The sequence below is a fragment of the Centruroides sculpturatus genome, unplaced genomic scaffold (genome assembly GCF_000671375.1).
Source record: "Centruroides sculpturatus isolate CEXI.00-Female unplaced genomic scaffold, Cexi_2.0 scaffold157, whole genome shotgun sequence".
Taxonomy (NCBI): Eukaryota; Metazoa; Arthropoda; class Arachnida; order Scorpiones; family Buthidae; genus Centruroides; species Centruroides sculpturatus.
This window is the reverse complement of record NW_019384522.1, coordinates 538,568-561,183: the sequence shown is the minus strand read 5'-3', so window position 1 is coordinate 561,183 and position 22,616 is coordinate 538,568. Positions and strand designations below refer to the sequence as shown.

Genomic DNA, 22,616 nt, shown 5'->3' with positions numbered 1-22,616 from the left:
TACTGGGTGTTGTAAAAAATAATATATAGAAATTTTTTAACACACCTAAATTAAGCAGATATCTGTTTATTAATTAGTTATATATATTTTTACAATACAGTTTACAAATTTGTAACTGATCTTTTTGTTTGTTTAATGATAGAATATGCCAATAATTTTTACACTAAAGATAGATGCAATTATTAAATTGCTAGAATTTAGCATATATCTTTGAAAACATGGGCTAAATCTGATCTAAAAAAATTGATACAATCTGCCATTAAATAAATAAAAGCCAATATTTTATGTCTTAATTATTTAAAAATTAAACTGATTTTTAAAATTTAAGATGTAATTTTCTTGCATTTCATTTTCAATAAGTTTCTGTTTTATTTAATTATATTTTACACTTAAAAATATTTATATTTAAATCAAATTCCACTTATTTAAACTATATTTTTAAATACATTTTATTTTTAATCTATAATTTAATTATTTTTAATCTATAATTTATTGGATATTTTTTAGGAAGAAAGTTGTATTTCTTCTGATGTTCAGAGTGTAACTCCAGAGCCATCTCCAAGTCCTCTTCCTCCACCAAGTCCAAGTCCACTTGCTACAAGTCCTTCTTATTCTCCTTGTCCAGAGAGTGTTGCTTCTGACAGAATTTTATCTCCTTCACCGCTTCCTCCTCCTACCTCTCCAGTTAATATAATGAATGGAGATGTCAGAAAAACCCCTTCTCCTATAAAAACTATAGTCAACCATTCAAATATAAAATCACCAACTCCATCAACAGTTACCTGTCTCAAAGAAGAAAAAATTTATTCAAAAGGTGTTTTGGTATGTAGATCCTTGTATATTTTATTTTCTATAATTACAATAAATTTCTGAATTTTCTCTTTAGCACAAAACTTAATCACTCTACTTCTGCTAGTACTATTTTTAATACTATTCAATTAAAATAACAGAAATGTAACTTGAAAATAAAATGGCTACTTAAATTATGTACTTATTACATGCTTGTAAACAAAATCTAACAGAGTGCATATAATTTTTTTATTTGATCTTTTAAAATTTTTCAAAAATTTGTATATATTATTATAATTTTAGGATTCTCAAGATGTTAAACTAGATAATAATCATTTGAATAATGTTGAACCAGAAGAAGTTGAACGTGAACAAAGGTATGAAATAATAATTTATTATTTTTTTGGCAGTATATTAAGATAAAGAGCAAAATAAGCATAAAGTGTCATAGTGCATGACATTTTATGCTTATTTTACTCTTTGGCCCTTTGGCCTTTATGTGGTGCAGCCAGCAAACAGTGGAGCAGCCTTTGTAAACAGAAGCTCTGCCTTCTGTTTACAAAGTTCACATTCTTATTTTTCTTAAGATACTTCCAGATTGTTTCAAGAAATATATTCATCAGAAATTCCTTTAATAATCTTGTAGACAAACCATGATTTGTAGCTAACTTCACTAAATGACATACATTTTTGGAAGGTTAATGCTGTACTTTCTGCAATTTATGTCATTTTCTTCCTTCCATTTTGTTTTTGTGATGATTATTTTAATTTTCTTGGATTTCACTTTACACTACACTTTTTGAGCATTTTAAAAGACAGGTATCCCTCAGATAATATGGTAGTTAAATTTCAAAAGAAATACCGTATTATGTGAATCCTTGCTATACGAAACAAAAGACTAGTTCAAAACATAGCGTTAGGTTCCAAAAGTTAACAAAAGTATACTATTTTTTATGTTACTAAAAGAAATATGTTTATTAATTAAGCAATCAATAACTAACAATCACAATTAAAAATACTGTATTATGTGTTAATATTAATTTTAGTTAAACGAGGGCATTTTCTTTTGACAAAGTATTGTCATCATCTCAGCTTTTTTGTTGACCTTGATCAGAAATATCACTAACATTTTCATTTTTTTTTTATTTTTAACATAAAATTTTTTTATGGATGACAAATTTAAAATAAAAATGTTATTTATTGAAAATTTGTTATAGTGGTCACATTTGTTCAGTTGAGTATCAGGCGATTTTTTTTTAATTTTACAGAATTTGGGTTTGAATATCGAATTGTCTGTGTTTGAGTATCAAGATTCTGCTGTACTTTATTTGTCATTTTTACAAATAAGTACTTACTTATGGTTAAAAAAAGTTTAGTAACACTTTTTGAGTACCTACATGTTTAATATTCATATTTAATGAAGTTTATCTAATCTATAAAAACAAAATACAGTTTTAGTCTTAAGGACTAAAGTCTGAAAGCAACCGCAACAACACCTGGTTGATAGGAAAGTCAGGACAAGGAAGAAAAAAATTGCACTATTAGTTTTCATTAAGGTAAACCTGATGAAAGGCACAAAACAAAATGAAAATTTCAATATTCCAAAATCTGTAGGCAAATTTCAGACAACACACATGCTTGCTTGAAAAAAAAATTGAATAACAGGGTTGGCACTTAAAAGTTGTGAAATTTTATATGGACATGTTAGAACCGTGTCAGAACAAAACTGATGTATAGGGAATTTTCCCAATTTTTGAATTGTGTTAGTGCAAAACCATGTAGTAGAAATACCATGTTGTACAGGGAATACCTGAAGTTTTTATTTGTGTAAATGAGTGAACAAAATATTTTTCACACCTTCTGCTCAATGGTAGATTCAGAAGTACCTAAAATGGGGCAGGCCAACTTAAAAATTAAAAATATTTGAATAATTAATAAGTAGAGATGCTTACTGATATCTATCCAACACTGATATGTTGTCATTTTGAAATTTTCCAGATATCAGAATTAGTTTGTTTTACAAACTTATGCTTTTTTTGATAGTTGCTATCAAAAAACATGAAAGAAAGAGATCAGAGCATTGATTTGTTTTACAAATCAATACCAATATATCAGGAATACTCTGATATTGGTTATCATCTCTAGAAACATTCAGAAAAGAAAAAAGAGAGATCAGACATCTGTTTGTAAAATGAACTGATTTCAATATATCAGGAACATTTCAGTATTCTGATATATCAGTATCAGATTACTAATAGTTTGGTATCAGTTACATCTCTATTAATGAGAATTAACATGTGCACAATAATTGTATTATGTATAATGCAATAAATCATATTTGCCGTCATAAATGTTTTTAAAAAGTGTTTTGAAATTTGAACAAAAAAATTAAAATGTGTAGCAGTCCTTCTGTATATGTCACTGCTTTTGCACATTTAACTGGTTTTTTGAGGAATTTTGACTTTGTATGTACCTAGACTTCATTCACATTCACTTGATATATTATTATTTTATATTATAGCATAATGATATCTGCATTTACATATACACAAATATCTCTTCTAGTAGCAATATCTTTCAACAAGTATCCTTATAATACAACTTACTTTTGACTCGAAACCAAAACAGTGCTTATTTATTGTATATTTTACAGTGTGTATAGATGAGACTATTTATCCTTATAATATTTTTATAATTAAATATATTCTACATGGATTTAAGATTTTTTTTTGCTATTTTTGTTTTAAGCTGAGTATAGCATGTTGAAAAGTAAAAAGTACAAGTACAGTATTTTGATTCCTAAATTATATATAAAATTAATTTTTACTGTGTCTTTTATTAATGATAGATTTTCATTGATTAGTCATTTACTTCTAAAATTTTGTTAAGGGATGGTTAATAAAAATTCTTGTTTAATGTTGTTCAACAGAAGAAAATATCAAGTTCAAATATTTATGTTGAGCTTATATAAATATTCATTAGTTATTTAATATTTTAACTATAAAGATATTGAATGTAATGAAAAGGATTCAGATTAAATTGTTAGATAAGATGGAATCAGTTAACTTGAACGTATAATATATATTTATAATAGATAAATTTTTACTATTATTAATTGAAATTATTGGAATTATAAATAAAGTTAATTAACGTATATTAAAAAATATACTTTTATCGTTTATAATAATAAATTTTTGGATTCATAGACGAAAATTAAGAATTGAGAAAAGGTTAATTGAAATTGAAGCAGAAGAACAGAGACTATATGAAGAAGAAGATGATTATCATTATGATATGATTCAGTTTGCTGAAAAATATTTTAATTGTCATGTTCGAGATATGGGTGGAACTGTTATGAGGACATTAACTAGACGAAGGAAATCTTCAGGTGAAGTTATGCCAAAATATGAAATGGTTACTCATACTCGTAACAGTGCAATTCCTACTTCTCATATACATATGTATGATCCAGAAAATATTACAATTGCATGTACAATTTTCAAGGTAAATAAATAAATTTATCCAATTCATAACTAATGCACTTTGTAGAGATATATTTAATTTTTCATCATAATTTTAAACTGATTTAAAATGTTTAAATTTTTTTAGGATCTTAGTAAATATTTACGTGGTGAATTAAAGCCTGAAGGTGATGTTCAAGTAATTCAGTCAATTATTGGTTATGGTATTGAAAGAGAAGAATTAAGAGATGAGATATTAGTGCAGTTAGTTCGTCAGTCCACTAATAATCCATGTCGTGAATCTTTATTAAGAGCTTGGCTTGTATTATGTTTGTGTGTGGTAGCATTCCATCCAAGCAAGACTTTTAGTCGTGTAAGCTTTTTTAATAATAATTGTTTTTGAGTTTATTTCTGTCATTTTTAAAAAAGTATTAATAATTAAACATGTTTATTATAATATAAAAACTTTTTCAGTATTTTCACTGTTTTCTTCGTAAAAATCTTCGTGAAGATAGATGTATTGCTAGATATGCTCAATGGTGCTTAGATAATCTTCATAGTACCAAAGTTACTGTTAGAAAAATGCATCCATCATCTTTAGAGATTAATGTAAGTTAAAAATTTTGTAATTAGGTTTGTTTTTGAGATTATCAGATTATGATTTCATCAGAAAAATGTTTATTTTTTAAAAATTATAACTGAATACCAATTATTTAACTATTCAAATATTTCTGAAGCTAATGTCTTTCATTTATGTATGTCAGAATATACATAAATTTAAAGCCTAAATTTTCTAATATTTGAATAACCTAAAAGGATTTTGTAAGTATTTTTGAAATAAATTTTTTACTATTAATTTATTTCTAATACTTTTGTATAGATTAAAATAATTATACAATAAATTATTAAGTTAACTAATGTTGAACATTTTCAGCATTTATTATTTTTACAATGGCTTTTCATATTAATAATACCTACTCTCTCATAAATGATGTCAGTATTTTATTTTAATATTAATTATTAATATTAATATTAATACGGTCTTAGAATGGCATCAAACCAGGTTGAGGTTAATAGGCTTGGGGATCTCTACAATTACAATTCGATTAAGTACTTCTGAAAAATCCTGAAGAGAGAAAAGCAATCAATGTTAGACAGATTCTTTAACCCCCACAAACGGAAAAACATGACTAATAAAAATGCAACACTGTGTATATATGTATTTTTATTATTACATATAAATAAACATAGTAAGAAAGTATAAATTTTTTATCTTTTTGGGTCTCCAGAACGAATTAATCAAATACCCATAAAAATCTATGGTTATATCTCTACCTGCATTACTATAATCAATTAATAAACTCCAAATACCTTTAAAATGCAGTCTATTTTAAAAACTTATCAAACGTTTTCGGTCAAATTAACAGACCTTCTTCAGGATTGAACTAACAGAATTTAAATTTGCCAAACGGAAATTCCAGTAGACAGGAGGCTGGTTCCAGGTGTGTACAGTATACCGTTGCATGATAAGAGGCTGAAAAAGGAGCCATATTATATAGGAGCCACAAAGAGATTGTTAAATGAAAGATTGAAAGAGCACGAAAAGAATATAAGATTTAAACAACCAGTCATGGCTTTGGCTAATTATGCAATCACAGATCCAACAGAGATTGCAATCAAATGGAGCAAGGCAGATGTCATACAAAAGGTTGAAAATAGAAGACATCTAAAGTATGCAGAAGCCTGGCACATTTATAAATACAGGGAAAAAGGGCAAAATATAAATTTTCGAGAATCAAACAAAATAGCATCAGCATGGAAAGCGGCGGCGTTACAATTATAAAGAAAAAATGGACTTGCGCAATTGAATCTGAGAAGATTGTAGAATGTACGTTTTGGAATTTCCGTTTGGCAAATTTAAATTCTGTTAGTTCAATCCTGAAGAAAGTCTGTTAATTTGACCGAAAACGTTTGATAAGTTTTTAAAATAGACTGCATTTTAAAGGTATTTGGAGTTTATTAATTGAAAAATCTATGGTAAATTGATAATTGGTTAGCGAACACAATCTTGGAACAGATTATGTTTGTTAACCGATCATCCACTGTATTATATCTGACAAAGTTAGAATTACTGAACAATACATCTTTTTATTATTAGCTAAGATTTACAAGATGAATTTTGAGTCAACAGCATCCTTAATCTGTAATTTTGAAAAGGAAAATTATAAATAGATTTTAATGATGAATTTTTTATAAAGTATGACTGTATTAAAATGAAAACATTCTTACACACTTTAACATTACAAGAAATTTTTCGATTCATCAAATTCTTTTAATTAGATATATATTTTTTATCAACAATAATTACTTCAAGTTTATCCCCAGCATCTCTCGATCAAGCAAGAAATGCTGAGGATATTATTTACTTTAAAAACATTATCCTGTGGGATTTCCTTTATTAACATTCTTAGCTGAAATGATGAGGGAATTTAAAATCTTTCATTTAACCCTTACAACTGGATTTACTTTCTTATATTTAAGATGTGTTAAATATAAACATTCAATAACTTGATGTTTTTTGTTTAATGTCAAATGATTGCTGGATTACATTGGGCTATAATAATAATTAATTAATTATAATTATTAAATTTATCAAGAAATAGTGCCTAATGCCTATCTCTAGGCACAATTACTTAATAATTAATAGTATTATTACTGTACAAAGTAATTGCTTGATGTCATCTGGCAGTCATTTGTCATTAAGATATGTTAATTGGATGTTTCTGCTGTGCTTACTCTAAAGTCTTTTTTTGTTTGTTTTTATGATTTTGCATTATATTTTTCTTATTTACATCTTTACCTTCCTTGTATTTTGTCTGGATATGCATGTTTTCATTGGCAGTAGTCTTGCAAATCATCATCTATGGTGATTTTGACGTAAAATTGACTCTCAAAATAAAGGTAAGAGCAATGATATTATTGATGGATCTGCATTTCCAGAAAAAAGATAAATGTGGTCACATTATCCTGATGCTGTGTATGATGATAATGTATCAAAAGTAATGAAGAAAGAATTTTTACTGCTATTATAAGTTTAAAGTGACAATTTAAGGCTCAAATTTATTTATAATTCTCAAGATCTTACATACACACACAGTGAAAGAAGAAAGGCTGTACTCAATGGTGTAGTCTTAAAAGATAAGAAAGATGCATAAAGGAAGGAGAGAGAGTGATTTGAGGAAAGTTGGAAAGGTGGGATAGTGATAGTTGGAGGTTTGAAAGTGGAAGGGTGAGGACATGAGCCACAAGGGGGACTGTTGGATAAGATAAGGATAAACATTATTTCACATATGCAGAACAATTTGTATTTACAAGGAAGAAGTCATAAGAGTAATACTTTGAGAAGTAGGACAGATGAAGCAACCTTGATAAAAGTTAGCAAAAAAAGGGTGGCACTGAGAATAAGTCCCCTTTTGGGGGTCACTGTTGGCCCAGAAGACAAGCTATTCATTAGGTGCTGCTTGGGCTGGTAGTGTATAGTCTGTTAGTTTCAGGTGTCTCATGAAGGTCTTGAATTCTTGATAGATGATCTGGTCCTCTATAAAGGCCAAAGATACCCTCATTCCACAATAGCCTTACAAAGGTTTGCATGGTGATGTGAATGAACCACAAACTGTTCCCCTTCCTCAAGAACCTATAGAGGTAGGCTCTGAAGTTGCCGTGTGCTGTTAGTATTTGGGTCACGACATGATTGGTGATAAAATGACTGTTGCTGATCCTGCGAGAGATGCTGGGGATAAAGTTGTGGGTGAGACGTCCTGTCAGGCTCCCATCCAACTCCGTCTGCCAACAAGATGTTAGAATAGAGTCCAGCTTACCTTGAACCCAGGACAGGGGATCAAGGAGTAGCTTCACACAGTGGATAAAGAGGAGGCCTTTTTGGCCAGATTATCTGCCTTGTCATTGCCATTGCTTCTTGAGTGGACTTTGATCCAGTAAAATTTTATATTGACAGTATTCAAGATTTCATATAGAATCTTTAAGCTATTGTTGGTTATGGGGAGTCTTACATACAGGTGATTGATATGAATAGATTTTGGCTGCTTTTTAAAGTGAACATTTTCCATTTATTGAATATATTGATTGATTGCTTTTATATTTCTCTTGCTTATTCTTTTTTTTTTTGTAATGTTATTAGATTATATCTGTTTACTTCATAGTATCTCTTGTAAGCTTTAAAAATTTCTGTTAAATTATTTTTGAATGTTTTATTCTATATCAAATAATTATTGAATTGATTAGTTTAGTTTAAATTATAAAATGTTATAAAATTATATTATAAAATAATATAAAATGTGTTTTTAGGCTGTTCGTAATTTAAATAATTTGGGTTGCCGATTTTACTTTTTGGATGGTCGTACAAAAGCCATTAATATACATCCTTCTGATACTGCAATGGATGCCATGCAACAATTAGCAATAAAGATTGGTTTAAGATCATTAGATGGTTGGGCATTATATGAGGTATTTTATTGATATGGTTGCTTAAATTACATTTGTTAATACAATTGTAATATTTACAATAAATTTATCTGATCTATAGTGTACACCAGAACAAGAACATGTAATAAAAGGATATGAATATATTGCAGATATTATATCACAATGGGAAATGTAAGTTAATTTTAATTTTAAAATTATTTTAAATATTTTTCTAATTTTGAGTAAAAATTTTAAATAAAAATAAAATGTATTTACAGGTGCCATCGTAGTTCAGCTACTTTTAGTAAATATTCTACACTTTCTAAAAAGGGTCCAACTTTAGCTCTAGGTGGAGGAGAATGTCATCTTTTATTTAGAAAAAGATTGTTTCGAAATCCAAGGGAGATTCCTCAAGATCCTGTTGAAGTTAATTTATTATTTGCCCAAGCTGTACATGGTGTTGTAAAGGTATTGAAAAAATCAAAAAAAACTTTAGAAAATAATGATTTTGATTACAAATGTTATTATTAATATTATTGTTGTTGTTACTGTTTTTAAATATTACAAAAAAATGGTCTGTCTTATACAATTAAAAGATAATGAAATTATATAATTATTACTATAATTTAAAAAAACTTTTAGCCATAAATTATATCTATAAACTATTACATAGAACTTCAGTTTTTGGGCTACAATTTTAAAATTGCAGACATAAATTTTCACTGGTGTCTGTCTATTCTTCCTTAATCTTGAGAACAGAGTTAAATAAATGGAAGTCAAGCCAGATATGGAAAGCTTAGGAGCCAGATGCCCCAATTAACTATATACAAATTTCTGATTTGGAGAGGTCATGTTATTTCAATTCAAAAATATTCTCCAGAACATAGGACATCATTTTAAAATTTGAAGTAATAGACCATGTTGCCATGAGTTGGATATCTGTTCTCATGAGATGTACCATGAAAGCTTATGGCTTGAATTAGAATAACACTTTTTTTTAAATTTAGTACAATAGATAGTGCTTCTATTTTGTTTATTAATTAATTTTTTTAAGTAAAATATAACGTATTTTAAAATAATGAATGATCATCAAACAAATGAGCCATCAGGAAATTCCCAATTTTTCAATGAACCATTATACTATTACAGAGTGATGACCTTACTGTGTTTAAGATTAGTTGAAAAGACCTGCAAAAACATTCATGAACATGTTATTGCACAAATTCAACATCCACAATGTTTTATGTGTCATATAATATTTGTTTTCTAGACATATACTACATATGTATGATTCACAAAAGCTACATGTGTTCCAATTTATGAGAAACAGGTTTTTAAATTCTCTGTCCTTGCATTGGATGGTGAGAAAGAAAATATATCAATCATACACATTACTGAATACAAAACATTTATGCTAGCTCTAACAAAGTATGTTTGTTCAGCACAATACAATATAGACCATATACACTATCTGGCCAAAAGTATCCGGACACCCAGTAGTACAAACTCGGAGAGTCCTGAGGCATATATTAATATGATGTTGGTCCTCCTTTTGCATCGATGACAGCCTGTACATGTCTGGGGAGACTTTCTACTAGTTTTTGATAGGTGGCCATTGGAATTGACTTCCAGCGTCCATCATGGCTGAGTGCTGGCAGTGAGGATGGTCGATGTGACTGACTACGTAATCTGTGTCCTAATTCATCCCAAAGGTGTTCTATGTGATTTAGATCTGGATTCTGAGAAGGCCAGTCCATTTTTGAACATCCATTTCATCAAACCATGCCTGCGCAAGTCTCGATGTGTGAATGGAGCAGTTATCCTGCTGGAAGAGAAATGGGCCTTCCCCAAAATATTTCCATAGAGTTGGGAGAGCAGCATTGTCCAGAATGTCCACATACATCTTAGAGTTCATGTTTCCAACCACAGGAACTAAGGGACCCAGGCCAAACCATGAAAAGCACCCCACACCATGATGCTGCCACCACCAAACTTTACAGTCAGCACAATACAGTCACGTAAAAAGTGCTCACCAAGCATTTGCCAAACCCAGACACGTCAATCGGACTGCCAGATTGTAAAGCGAGATTCATCACTCCAAAGAACACTTTTCCACATGTCCACAGTCTAATGACGGTGAGCTTTGCACCATTGCAATCGACGCTTCACATTCTGGGGAGTGATGTTCGGCTTGTGAGTGGCTGCATGACCATGGAATTTCAAGTTTTTTAACTCTCAACGAATCGTCCTGGTGCTAATACTAATGCCTAATGACCTTTGGAACTCCTGAGTGATTTCAACCAACAATAACATGCGACTTTGTTTCACTATCCTTTTCAGGGTTCTACGGCTGCGTTCACTCATTTTCTTCGGCCTGCCACATCGTTTTTTTCCACTTTCACTGCCTTGACGTTTCCACTTCACAATTACATCACTCACAGTGGATTTTGACTTCTGTACAATGTCTGAAGTTTCACGAACTGATTTCCCACAAAGGTGGAATCCCACTATAATGCCACAATCAAAGTCACTAAGCTCTTTTGACTTATTCATTGTCTCACAAATGCATAAATATGACCTCACAAAACACTACCAACACTTTCATACGTTTCAGTTACGCATCAAAGACCATCACCTGCCAGATCCACTTCTTTAGGAGTGTCCGGATACTTTTGGCCAGATAGTGTATATTATAACCATGTGATCAAAAAGTATTGAGAATGGTTCAATAAAATGCAAGATTTGAATTTATTTATTGAAATTTTATTTCATTTTCTTCAAAGTAATCCCCTCCCATTGCAATGCACTTATGCCAATATTTTTTCCAATCCTTGAAATATGCTTTAAAATTGATTTGTGAAACCCCTTCAGGACTTGCAGCAAATTTTGTTTTATGGCATCAATTGACTCAAAACAGTGACTCAAAACCATGAAATAGAAATTTTAGTCAAGGAAACAGGAAAATTAACATGGTACCATCTCAGGTAAATATGGAGCTTGCAGATTCATATTGAATTTTTGGCCAAAAATTCATGAACAACAAGAGCATTATGAGTAAGTGTATTATAGAGATGCAAAATCCATGCATTTTTTTTGCCACAAATCAGGAATTGCTTCATGTAAACAACACAAAATGCTCAAATAATATTCTTTGTTGACAGTTTTTCCAGTCAGAAGAAATTTGTGATGCACAACACCATTAGAATTGAAGAAAACAGTCAACACAAAACCTTGATTCTTGACTGACTTTGACATCTTTTCAGTCTCATTTCAAGTTCCATTCATTTGATTGTTCATTCATTAAAGTGTGGAACCATGTTTCATCACCTGTAATGATGCATTATAGAACAATTCACCTTGAGAAAGCATTTCCTTGGCCATTTGAACACTTTATTATTTTTGGAAAAAATTCAATGCTTCAGGATAACTTGAGAAGCAACTATCTGCAAGCCCAAATGATGTTTTAAAATTGCTTGACAAGATCCAAATGATATTGGAACTCGTTCAATAATGGTCCTAATTGTTAAACGATGATCATTGAGCACCAGATCTCTGACTTGAGTGATGTGTTGTTCATCAGTTGAAGTGGATGCTATCCAGAACATGGTTTATCTTCAACATGTTTTCTGCCTTCTTTGAACATCTTAAACTTAATCTAAAACATCTGAACTTAAAAACTTTTCTGTTGATAGACTATCATCACCAAAGGCTTTTTGTAACATTTCAAATGTTTTGTGGCAGTAATTATATTCCAAAAAACAAAATTTAATGCACATTCTTTGCTCAATTACACTCAACATTTTGAAAAATTGCCAGTGCAAAAATTCTTTACACATAAAACAAGCATTTATTTTTCAAACAAAAACAAATGATGATATATGGATTGCTGCTACATGTCAATGAAAGTCATACCAAACAATGACAATTATGTGCAATTTAAATGAACCACTTCCAATACTTTTTGATCACAGTAGTAGTTTATCAAATTTCAATGCATATGAGTTTGACATCCTCCTGTTTAAGTTTAAATGTAATGGAGCTATAGACTAGCTTGAAAACTGTTTTGTTTTTTCTCTTAACTTATTCTTGAGACATTGTTGATAAAACTGCTTCATCTGTCAACATCAGATTATTTTGTTTTCACAAGATGATATCCTGAAAAAATTCTATTTCAAAATTTAAAAAAGAAATAAAGAAATCAAAAAAATAAATTTTAGTAATTTTTAAAATTTTAATGCATTCTACTTTAATTTTACTTGTATTCTTTCTTATGATATCTAGAATGATTTAAATTGTATTACTTTTTGATTTTAAGAACATTTTGGATTGTAGAAAAATTCAGAAAATGTTTTGGATATTATAGAGAGAAAAATAAAAATTTACATTGGCCTTGGTAAACAATTGCATTTATTATCTAAAAAGTTTTATGAAATAAAAAATTTAAAGTTAAACATTTGGCATAGCCTATTTTCTTTTCATTTGAAACAGGATGTCATTGGCTTACTTATCAGCTGTATTAAAACTACTTTACCATTCAATGCATCCATAATAGTCGGCACATTGCTTGGCTATTAAATTATTTCAAATGAAAAAATATTTTTGTAATAATTTAGTTAGGAAATTATCATACAATCTGAAGTTTGTTATAAATAGATATGTCATTGGATGTTTATAGTTTTAATGATTAAATATGTAAAACATGAATTAATTTTATAAAATTTCAGTATATAAATAGCCTAAAGTAAGATTTAAATACATAACTGGTTGAATTATACTGAACATTAAATGTATTATTGGCTTTGTCATCCAAATACTTCAAATTGGACACCTGCAAAATTCATACAGCTAATTTGAACAAATATATAACCATGCTATGTTATTTATTGCCATACCAACTAGCAAAAGTTTTTATTCAGAGTTTATCAAACTTTGTAAAGGTCTTGCATAACATTCCTTTTCTACTGAATAAAATTAATTATAATTGAATTTTTTCTAAATAAATTTCTACCTACATTACAAATGATGTATATGTTTGTGTAAAATATAGTTTATTATAAAAATAGATATTTAAGTAATAGAATTATAGTAGAGAATGAAATGGAGTGAGTATTAACTTATATTTTAAAATTTTTATCTGATGTAAATTAGTCCCAAATTATCTCATAATGTAACATTCAAAAATTAATGAATATCAGAAAGATAATGATTCAATTTTCAATTGTAATTCAAAATGTATTTCAAATAATTAGATAAAATTGTTAGTAATACTAAAAAATGTGACTTTTTGTTTGTTTCTTAATATATGTTTTAGAATTCTTAATTATTGTGGTTTTACTATAAAGATTTTAATTATTTTACATTTTTCTTCTGCTTTAGCCTTTTTCCATTTCAATGGTTATCTTTGATCTCGTAGGAAAAAATAACACTTGAATCTTATTTTTTTATCTTTCCAGTCCTATCTTAATGTTTTTTCACTGCACCCTGCCATGTGTTTCAATGTCTCTTGTTTCTTTGTTCATATGACATTCATTTCAATATTTTGTTTGATATTTTCTTCCTATTCATTCATTTATTTTTGTTGCTTTGATAAAAGATTGAAGCATGTGATTTTAAGATGATAATTCTATTCCAATGTTTTTTCAGAAGTTAAATCTTAGTAAAAATTCATAGAAAGACTAAAATGTCTTCACTCTCACCATGTCCAATCAATTAAGTTAAAAGTTTCTTCAAAAAATTAAGATTTAAGATTTTTAATATTCATGTAACAGTTAATCAAAACTTTTTAGATAAATAGATTATTATTATTTTATAATTTATAATTAAGTTAATATAAATATTTTCTTTGTAATTTATTGTTGTACTGATATAACTAACTGCTATTACATTATTATTTTTTTAAATCTTTGTATTCTTTTACTATACATTATCATCATGTGCTGTCATTTTTTATTTTACAACTAGCAAATGAGCCCAGTGTAGCTTGGGCAAATGTTTTGGATGATTTGGTAAATATTGTACATTTGGAAATTAAGTTATTACTATCAAAAAAAAAAAAACTAGAATCTAAAATAGTACAGTAGAAGCCATTCTTCAGGTTAAGCCTTAATCCTCTCCCTCTCCCCCGCCAGGGAATTTCCAAAAATCCCTTCTTAGTGTGCATTCTCATTGAGTATCCTAACGTGATTTATGAAAGAAAGATCTTATATTTGAGTAGCCCTGTATACGAAATTTCACCTCTTTAGGATCAGCGGTTTGCTCTGGGTGATGATGAATCAATCAGTCAGTCAGGACATGTAATTTTGTATATTTAGATATCATATACTTACATAAAATATTATTAATTTATACTTTATTTGAAATAATTTTTTATACCAGAAATTATATTATATATACAGTAGAGCGTTGATTTTTCGAATTAATTGGGGACTGGGGTTGTCCGGATAACTGATATTTCGGATAACTGATTTATGTACGAAAAAATAGTTTAACGTATCCGATGTCGAAATTTTTCTCCATTGCGTGTTGCTTTGCGTTGAATTTTCGTCGATGTTAAGCCTAACAAAGACTATTGTATTGTTAAAAATTATTTTTTTATTTTGTACAAACAAAATAAATATATTGAAAAATATAAAAACAATAAAAAATTATACTTCAGATGTTAATTTAGTATCAAAAACGTAAAATATTTGAGTAGCCCAAGACATAGTCAAAGATTGAAGCGCCACAGCACTGGCGAAAATTTAAATTTGCCGACTGGAATTCTTTCGGATGATTGACGTTTTGGATGATTGACTTTCGGAAAATTGACGCTCTACTGTATTATTAAAAATTTTTTTTATTAATTTAAAATTTGAATAATCATATTTCATTCTATTCTTATTTTTTATGATTGCTAATTTGCTAGAATAATTTTTATTATATTTATAATAAGTTCAATTTATAATTGTTTTATTTAGGCTGATGAATTTCCAGTGAATGAACGTATTGCTTTACAATTAGCTGGTTTACAAGCACAAGTTTTATTAGGAGAACCACAAGAAGGAAGATTAGATAGGTAATTTTAACAAAATTTTAATGTATATGGATGTAATAATGTTAAATTAAAATAATTAAGCAGAAAGTTTTAATATTTATTGTTGATATTCTTAATTGATTTAAATGAATTCATAATAAATAGTAATAATTTCAAAATGTCATAACTTGAAGATACATTTTATGATTATACCTACTGATGAAATAAATTTAAATACGAAGTATTACAATCAAAAGATATGTTCATTACATTATTTCTTTCTTTCATAAATCAGGATATTAATATATGGGCTTATAAATATATGGATAATATTTTTTCAGTTAATTTAATCTGATTGTAAAAATATGGCTTTAACATGTATACTTTATATATTTATAAATGATAATTTTTTTAAACAGAAATTTTGTAATTTAGTAGATGACGAATTATAGAATTAGTTTTTTTTACATTTTTTACAAGTATTTGGATATGAATTATTAGATATTAATATATCTAAATTAGATGCTGCGCGTTTGTTTGGTCATAAACTTTTTCATATTAGTAAAATTAATTTTCCTCAATATGCAAGATGTTTCAAAAGGCCTTTAAAACTTTGAAAGCATATAGAATTTTAATTAAAAGATTTACAGATCTTTTGATTAAAATTCACCTTTAAATGTATTTTTTATTTATAATAGATACTCAGATGTAAATAATTATCTATGTGAAAGAATTCAGTTAGCAAGAAAAGATTGGCCAAAAGAAATATCTGAAGCTCATAAGGTTCGTATAAAAATTTTTAGTAAATTGCATTTATGTATGAAATTAAATAATTTTTAACTTATAATAATTTTTTAAATTTTAGTTTTATGGCAGTGGAAAATCAGAAGTTGTAGCCAAAGTATGGTATCTTTCAGTTGTTATGCAGTATCCACTCTACGGGACCACTCTTTTTTCTGTTATTTATAAAGGTTATCTTTCTTATGGTAAGTTTCAAAGATATCAGAAAATATAATTTTTGAATTCTAGTATATGTATGCATGCATGAATGCATTCATTTATATGTAGTAGAATTAAAAAAGTAACCAAATAGTTTGTAAAGGAGTCAATGTCCGACCATTATATTATGTTTTTGGGTGTTATTTTTAGTTAGTTATTTTCTTTTCGGGGGTCTTTTTATTTATTTAAGGACAAACTCCTAAGCACATGTGACAAAGTCAAAAAGGCAGAGATACTAATTTTGCATCAGTGACTGATCCCGTGACGCAAAATAATGTAAATTAGGGCAGTGCGGAGCTGTACTGAACATTGGATAAAAGATGGCACATCCAATACAGCTATGTGGTGTAGCTCCTGGTGACAAATGATGTAGACACATCTCTGGGAAGTGATTAGCGTAAGCTGTATACTTTGATGTATTTCTTTTTTTGAGGTGGAGGTGAGATTTTTGAATTTGTTATTATATGAAGTGAAATTTTCTTTGATTGATTGTTTATTCTTTTTGTTACTTATATGTGGTTTTATTATTATTATTGTTTGCTTTTGATTTAAAAGTCCAGGCCTGGTATTTGAACCCTAACATTGTGTAACCCCAGTTTTTTTTTTTTTTTTTTTGTATGTGGTGCATTACAAATTATTTGAGAATAACTTTGTTTTCTCAAATAACTATTATGACAATCCATTTTTTATGTAAAATAATGCAATATTGTGTAAAGAAATGATTAATCTTGCATATTTCAAAGATGGATTCAAGTTCATCAGAATAATGAATTGAAGATAATCTCCAGTTCATTATTCAATTGAGTGGCATTTTACAGAAATTGTTTTCACAGTTAGTTATTCAAAGTACTGATTTTTTTTCATTGACATCATTGAAACATCCTGCAACTAAACGGTCATCTGTTAGATATGATAGAGGATTTATTTCACAGAATTTCACTTAATAAGATAAATTTAAGGAATGATAAGTTAAAGAAGCTGGATTAAGATTTGCTTTATTGAGAGTGCTGGATACAGCATATTGGATCAATTAGAGAATAACAATCTTTTGAGTACTTTTCTGTTAATGGGACACCAGTCAATAAATTCAGTACAGTGTAAAGAAATGGTAATTTTATTATGTTATAATACAATTCAATACAATTCAAATGTTATAGTACATTTCAATAGAAATAAACTTGGATAGAAATATATGTGATGATAAACATCACAACAAAAAAGATGCAAAGCAGATTAAGAATTTAACAACTAAATTTTTTGACTTTGCTTTAATCCATCTTTGTGATTTTATTCAAGTTTTAATTATTTTATGGTTTATTAAATCTACTTGACTTTTATTACTCTCATGCTTTTCCATTATGTCAATAAGATGATGGCATCACGCATCGGATTACAATTACGACTGGCATCCTATTAACAGAAAAGTACCATCTTTTGAATATGTTGGCATAACTGAGGGAACTTTGAAAGATAAAATCTAGAAGCATGTTAGGAACATTACTAATGGAAAAGTTAATACTGTCTTGTTTCAAAAAGCATTCAGTAAAATTGCAAATATACTTTGAAACCAGATAGAAAGTTAGCTGAAGGTGAAAAGTTCAAGATGGTAAATCTCTGTGGATTTATTACAAATCTGGAACGAATCATTGTTAAAAATCAGAAATAGTGAAATAATGTCTTTTACAGACACTCCTCAACTTATGATGTTTTAACGTAAGATATTTCAACAAGATATTTCTCATATACAATGGCCAATGTGAGTGAAGCAGAAGTGCAAAAATTATTAGAATTTGAATTCAAGTAATTCATGCCTTGTAGCATCCCCAGTCTGGAAGATTGCTTCAGAAGAAGATATCAATAGCCCTGTTGCCATACCATCTCCTTCATCCAGTAACTAATATTCTACCATCTCCTTTAATTTTTTTAAGGTTTTATAATAAAATTTTATTGCATACTTTTCTGGTGGATTTTACAATATTTGAAAGATTATTGTAATTAGCATAATATATTTCTATACATTTTCTTTTGTTTCATTCATTCTTTCTTTTGTTCTTTTATGTAACTTTACTATACAATAAGCAACATTACATACTGTATAAGCTAGCATATAGCCTTTTTTTTATTTACAGTATTTAGTTTTATTTTCAAACTTGCAATATTTTTAACTTACAATGTGTTTTTCAGAACATAAACCCGTCATAAGTTAAGGAGAGACTGTACTTAGAAATGATTGATAAACAAGTTTAAGAAACTAATAATATTTCTGCTTTATTAATACAAAAGATGTTTGTTAACACTTTTAAATGCTTAAAAAAGTGTTTAATATATTTTAAATTATCTTAAGTAAGTTTAAATTATATTTGGTAATTCATACATCATATTTCCTCTATTCTGAAATGTAACATGAATTGTTTGGGATTGAGCTGTCACAGTGCATATTTTTCAACATCTCTTATATTTAAAATTTTGTAAAAAATTGAAAAAAGTTTTACTTTTCTGGCTTTTCAATCCAGACGACAAGCAGTTTACACTTTTTCATTGCACAAATGTTTTTTGAGAGAAAAATTCTGGAGTCTGAGAGATGCTGTATACACAATGTCCATTGTAGGAATTATTGTGTGCTTTCGCACTCAACATTTGTCACTAATGCTGACATGTATTTGTAGCTATGAATCTTTTTATATTTTTTTCAATATATTTTTAAGTTTTACATATAAATTCAATTAATTTTTCAATTTTCAATTAAGATATAATTTGAACACTATTAAATCACATATCAATATTGAATAAGTGCAAATTGACAGAATAGCAATTTAAAATAGATTTATTCTTACAAAAATACTATTCCTTATATTTTGTATCTATTCTTTGCTATTTCTCCATTATTGCACAACAAAAACTGGAAGTGCTGTGTGACAATGCAAACTGTTAAAATTGTAAAAATTTTGTTCATTAGATAACATTGTTAACAACACATTATGACAAATTAATTTATTTCATAAAATTCACATAACTTTTTAAGTTATAAAGCTGGCAATTTAGCAGTTGACACAATATGATCACTTGACAAATTTAGATAGACTATGCATTTTTTTTTTATTGCATTGCAAAGCAACTCTTGTCAGTTTTATTCTTATTTACTAAATTTAGTTGTAATTTGCTTAATAAGAAAAGAAATAAATAATCAAATACATATGCTTAATATTCTGTAGCTGTATTAAATTGTGTAGAAATAAAACAAATTGATTTTTAAAAAATTAGTTCTGATTTATGATTTAGTTATTAAGCCACTGATATCATAGCTGTAGTTATACCACTGATACCATTAGCATTTAATTAATAGCTTGAAATAAAACACTGAAATATGTAACATTTTCTATACACTCATTAATGTCAACTTTTGATGACAATTATTAAAAGTCGGCACTAAAGAATTACTCAAAAAATGTTTATTTAAGTAAGATTATATGACTAGTTACTTTTGGTTTCTATTGTATTAATTTTTTTTATCAACATTTAATTAATATTAATATTAATTTTATATACTTTTAGGTCATCAACTTGTTTTAGGAGTGAATGCTGAAGGAATATTAATGGTTAATCCAGGAGACAAAGCCATATTAAATGCTTATCGTTATTGTGATATAGACTCAGTCATGGTTGATCCTAGTGACGATTTAATAACAATTCATTTGATGAAATCTCTACCTGATACACATAAGTGCTTTATATTTGAAACTAAACAAAAACATGAATTAGCAAATCTTATTGCAAGTTACTCTCCTACACATGCAGGTTGGTTAAGGCCTACTTATGAAGTTGGAAGAAGGGTATGTATAATATANTAGGAAATTATCATACAATCTGAAGTTTGTTATAAATAGATATGTCATTGGATGTTTATAGTTTTAATGATTAAATATGTAAAACATGAATTAATTTTATAAAATTTCAGTATATAAATAGCCTAAAGTAAGATTTAAATACATAACTGGTTGAATTATACTGAACATTAAATGTATTATTGGCTTTGTCATCCAAATACTTCAAATTGGACACCTGCAAAATTCATACAGCTAATTTGAACAAATATATAACCATGCTATGTTATTTATTGCCATACCAACTAGCAAAAGTTTTTATTCAGAGTTTATCAAACTTTGTAAAGGTCTTGCATAACATTCCTTTTCTACTGAATAAAATTAATTATAATTGAATTTTTTCTAAATAAATTTCTACCTACATTACAAATGATGTATATGTTTGTGTAAAATATAGTTTATTATAAAAATAGATATTTAAGTAATAGAATTATAGTAGAGAATGAAATGGAGTGAGTATTAACTTATATTTTAAAATTTTTATCTGATGTAAATTAGTCCCAAATTATCTCATAATGTAACATTCAAAAATTAATGAATATCAGAAAGATAATGATTCAATTTTCAATTGTAATTCAAAATGTATTTCAAATAATTAGATAAAATTGTTAGTAATACTAAAAAATGTGACTTTTTGTTTGTTTCTTAATATATGTTTTAGAATTCTTAATTATTGTGGTTTTACTATAAAGATTTTAATTATTTTACATTTTTCTTCTGCTTTAGCCTTTTTCCATTTCAATGGTTATCTTTGATCTCGTAGGAAAAAATAACACTTGAATCTTATTTTTTTATCTTTCCAGTCCTATCTTAATGTTTTTTCACTGCACCCTGCCATGTGTTTCAATGTCTCTTGTTTCTTTGTTCATATGACATTCATTTCAATATTTTGTTTGATATTTTCTTCCTATTCATTCATTTATTTTTGTTGCTTTGATAAAAGATTGAAGCATGTGATTTTAAGATGATAATTCTATTCCAATGTTTTTTCAGAAGTTAAATCTTAGTAAAAATTCATAGAAAGACTAAAATGTCTTCACTCTCACCATGTCCAATCAATTAAGTTAAAAGTTTCTTCAAAAAATTAAGATTTAAGATTTTTAATATTCATGTAACAGTTAATCAAAACTTTTTAGATAAATAGATTATTATTATTTTATAATTTATAATTAAGTTAATATAAATATTTTCTTTGTAATTTATTGTTGTACTGATATAACTAACTGCTATTACATTATTATTTTTTTAAATCTTTGTATTCTTTTACTATACATTATCATCATGTGCTGTCATTTTTTATTTTACAACTAGCAAATGAGCCCAGTGTAGCTTGGGCAAATGTTTTGGATGATTTGGTAAATATTGTACATTTGGAAATTAAGTTATTACTATCAAAAAAAAAAAAACTAGAATCTAAAATAGTACAGTAGAAGCCATTCTTCAGGTTAAGCCTTAATCCTCTCCCTCTCCCCCGCCAGGGAATTTCCAAAAATCCCTTCTTAGTGTGCATTCTCATTGAGTATCCTAACGTGATTTATGAAAGAAAGATCTTATATTTGAGTAGCCCTGTATACGAAATTTCACCTCTTTAGGATCAGCGGTTTGCTCTGGGTGATGATGAATCAATCAGTCAGTCAGGACATGTAATTTTGTATATTTAGATATCATATACTTACATAAAATATTATTAATTTATACTTTATTTGAAATAATTTTTTATACCAGAAATTATATTATATATACAGTAGAGCGTTGATTTTTCGAATTAATTGGGGACTGGGGTTGTCCGGATAACTGATATTTCGGATAACTGATTTATGTACGAAAAAATAGTTTAACGTATCCGATGTCGAAATTTTTCTCCGTTGAGTGTCGCTTCGCATTGAATTTTCGTCGATGTTAAGTCTAACAAAGACTATTGTATCGTTAAAAATTATTTTTTTATTTTGTACAAACAAAATAAATATATTGAAAAATATAAAAACAATAAAA

The 22,616-nt window shown here is 27.9% G+C and overlaps 1 protein-coding gene across 3 annotated transcripts in view; it reads left to right on the top strand.

The window, feature by feature from the left end:
- LOC111622772 (myosin-I heavy chain-like) overlaps window positions 1–22,616 on the top strand; it is a 66,850-nt gene that overhangs the window by 20,874 nt on the left and 23,360 nt on the right. For all 3 annotated transcript variants that reach the window (XM_023365195.1, XM_023365194.1, XM_023365192.1), the window contains 12 exons: window positions 508–822; window positions 1,093–1,166; window positions 3,996–4,293; window positions 4,399–4,623; window positions 4,725–4,859; window positions 8,616–8,774; window positions 8,854–8,924; window positions 9,011–9,200; window positions 15,689–15,786; window positions 16,443–16,527; window positions 16,610–16,730; window positions 20,296–20,573. In XM_023365195.1, the coding sequence (XP_023220963.1) occupies window positions 508–822; window positions 1,093–1,166; window positions 3,996–4,293; window positions 4,399–4,623; window positions 4,725–4,859; window positions 8,616–8,774; window positions 8,854–8,924; window positions 9,011–9,200; window positions 15,689–15,786; window positions 16,443–16,527; window positions 16,610–16,730; window positions 20,296–20,573 (2,049 nt within the window). The remainder of the gene's footprint in view (window positions 1–507; window positions 823–1,092; window positions 1,167–3,995; window positions 4,294–4,398; window positions 4,624–4,724; window positions 4,860–8,615; window positions 8,775–8,853; window positions 8,925–9,010; window positions 9,201–15,688; window positions 15,787–16,442; window positions 16,528–16,609; window positions 16,731–20,295; window positions 20,574–22,616) is intronic.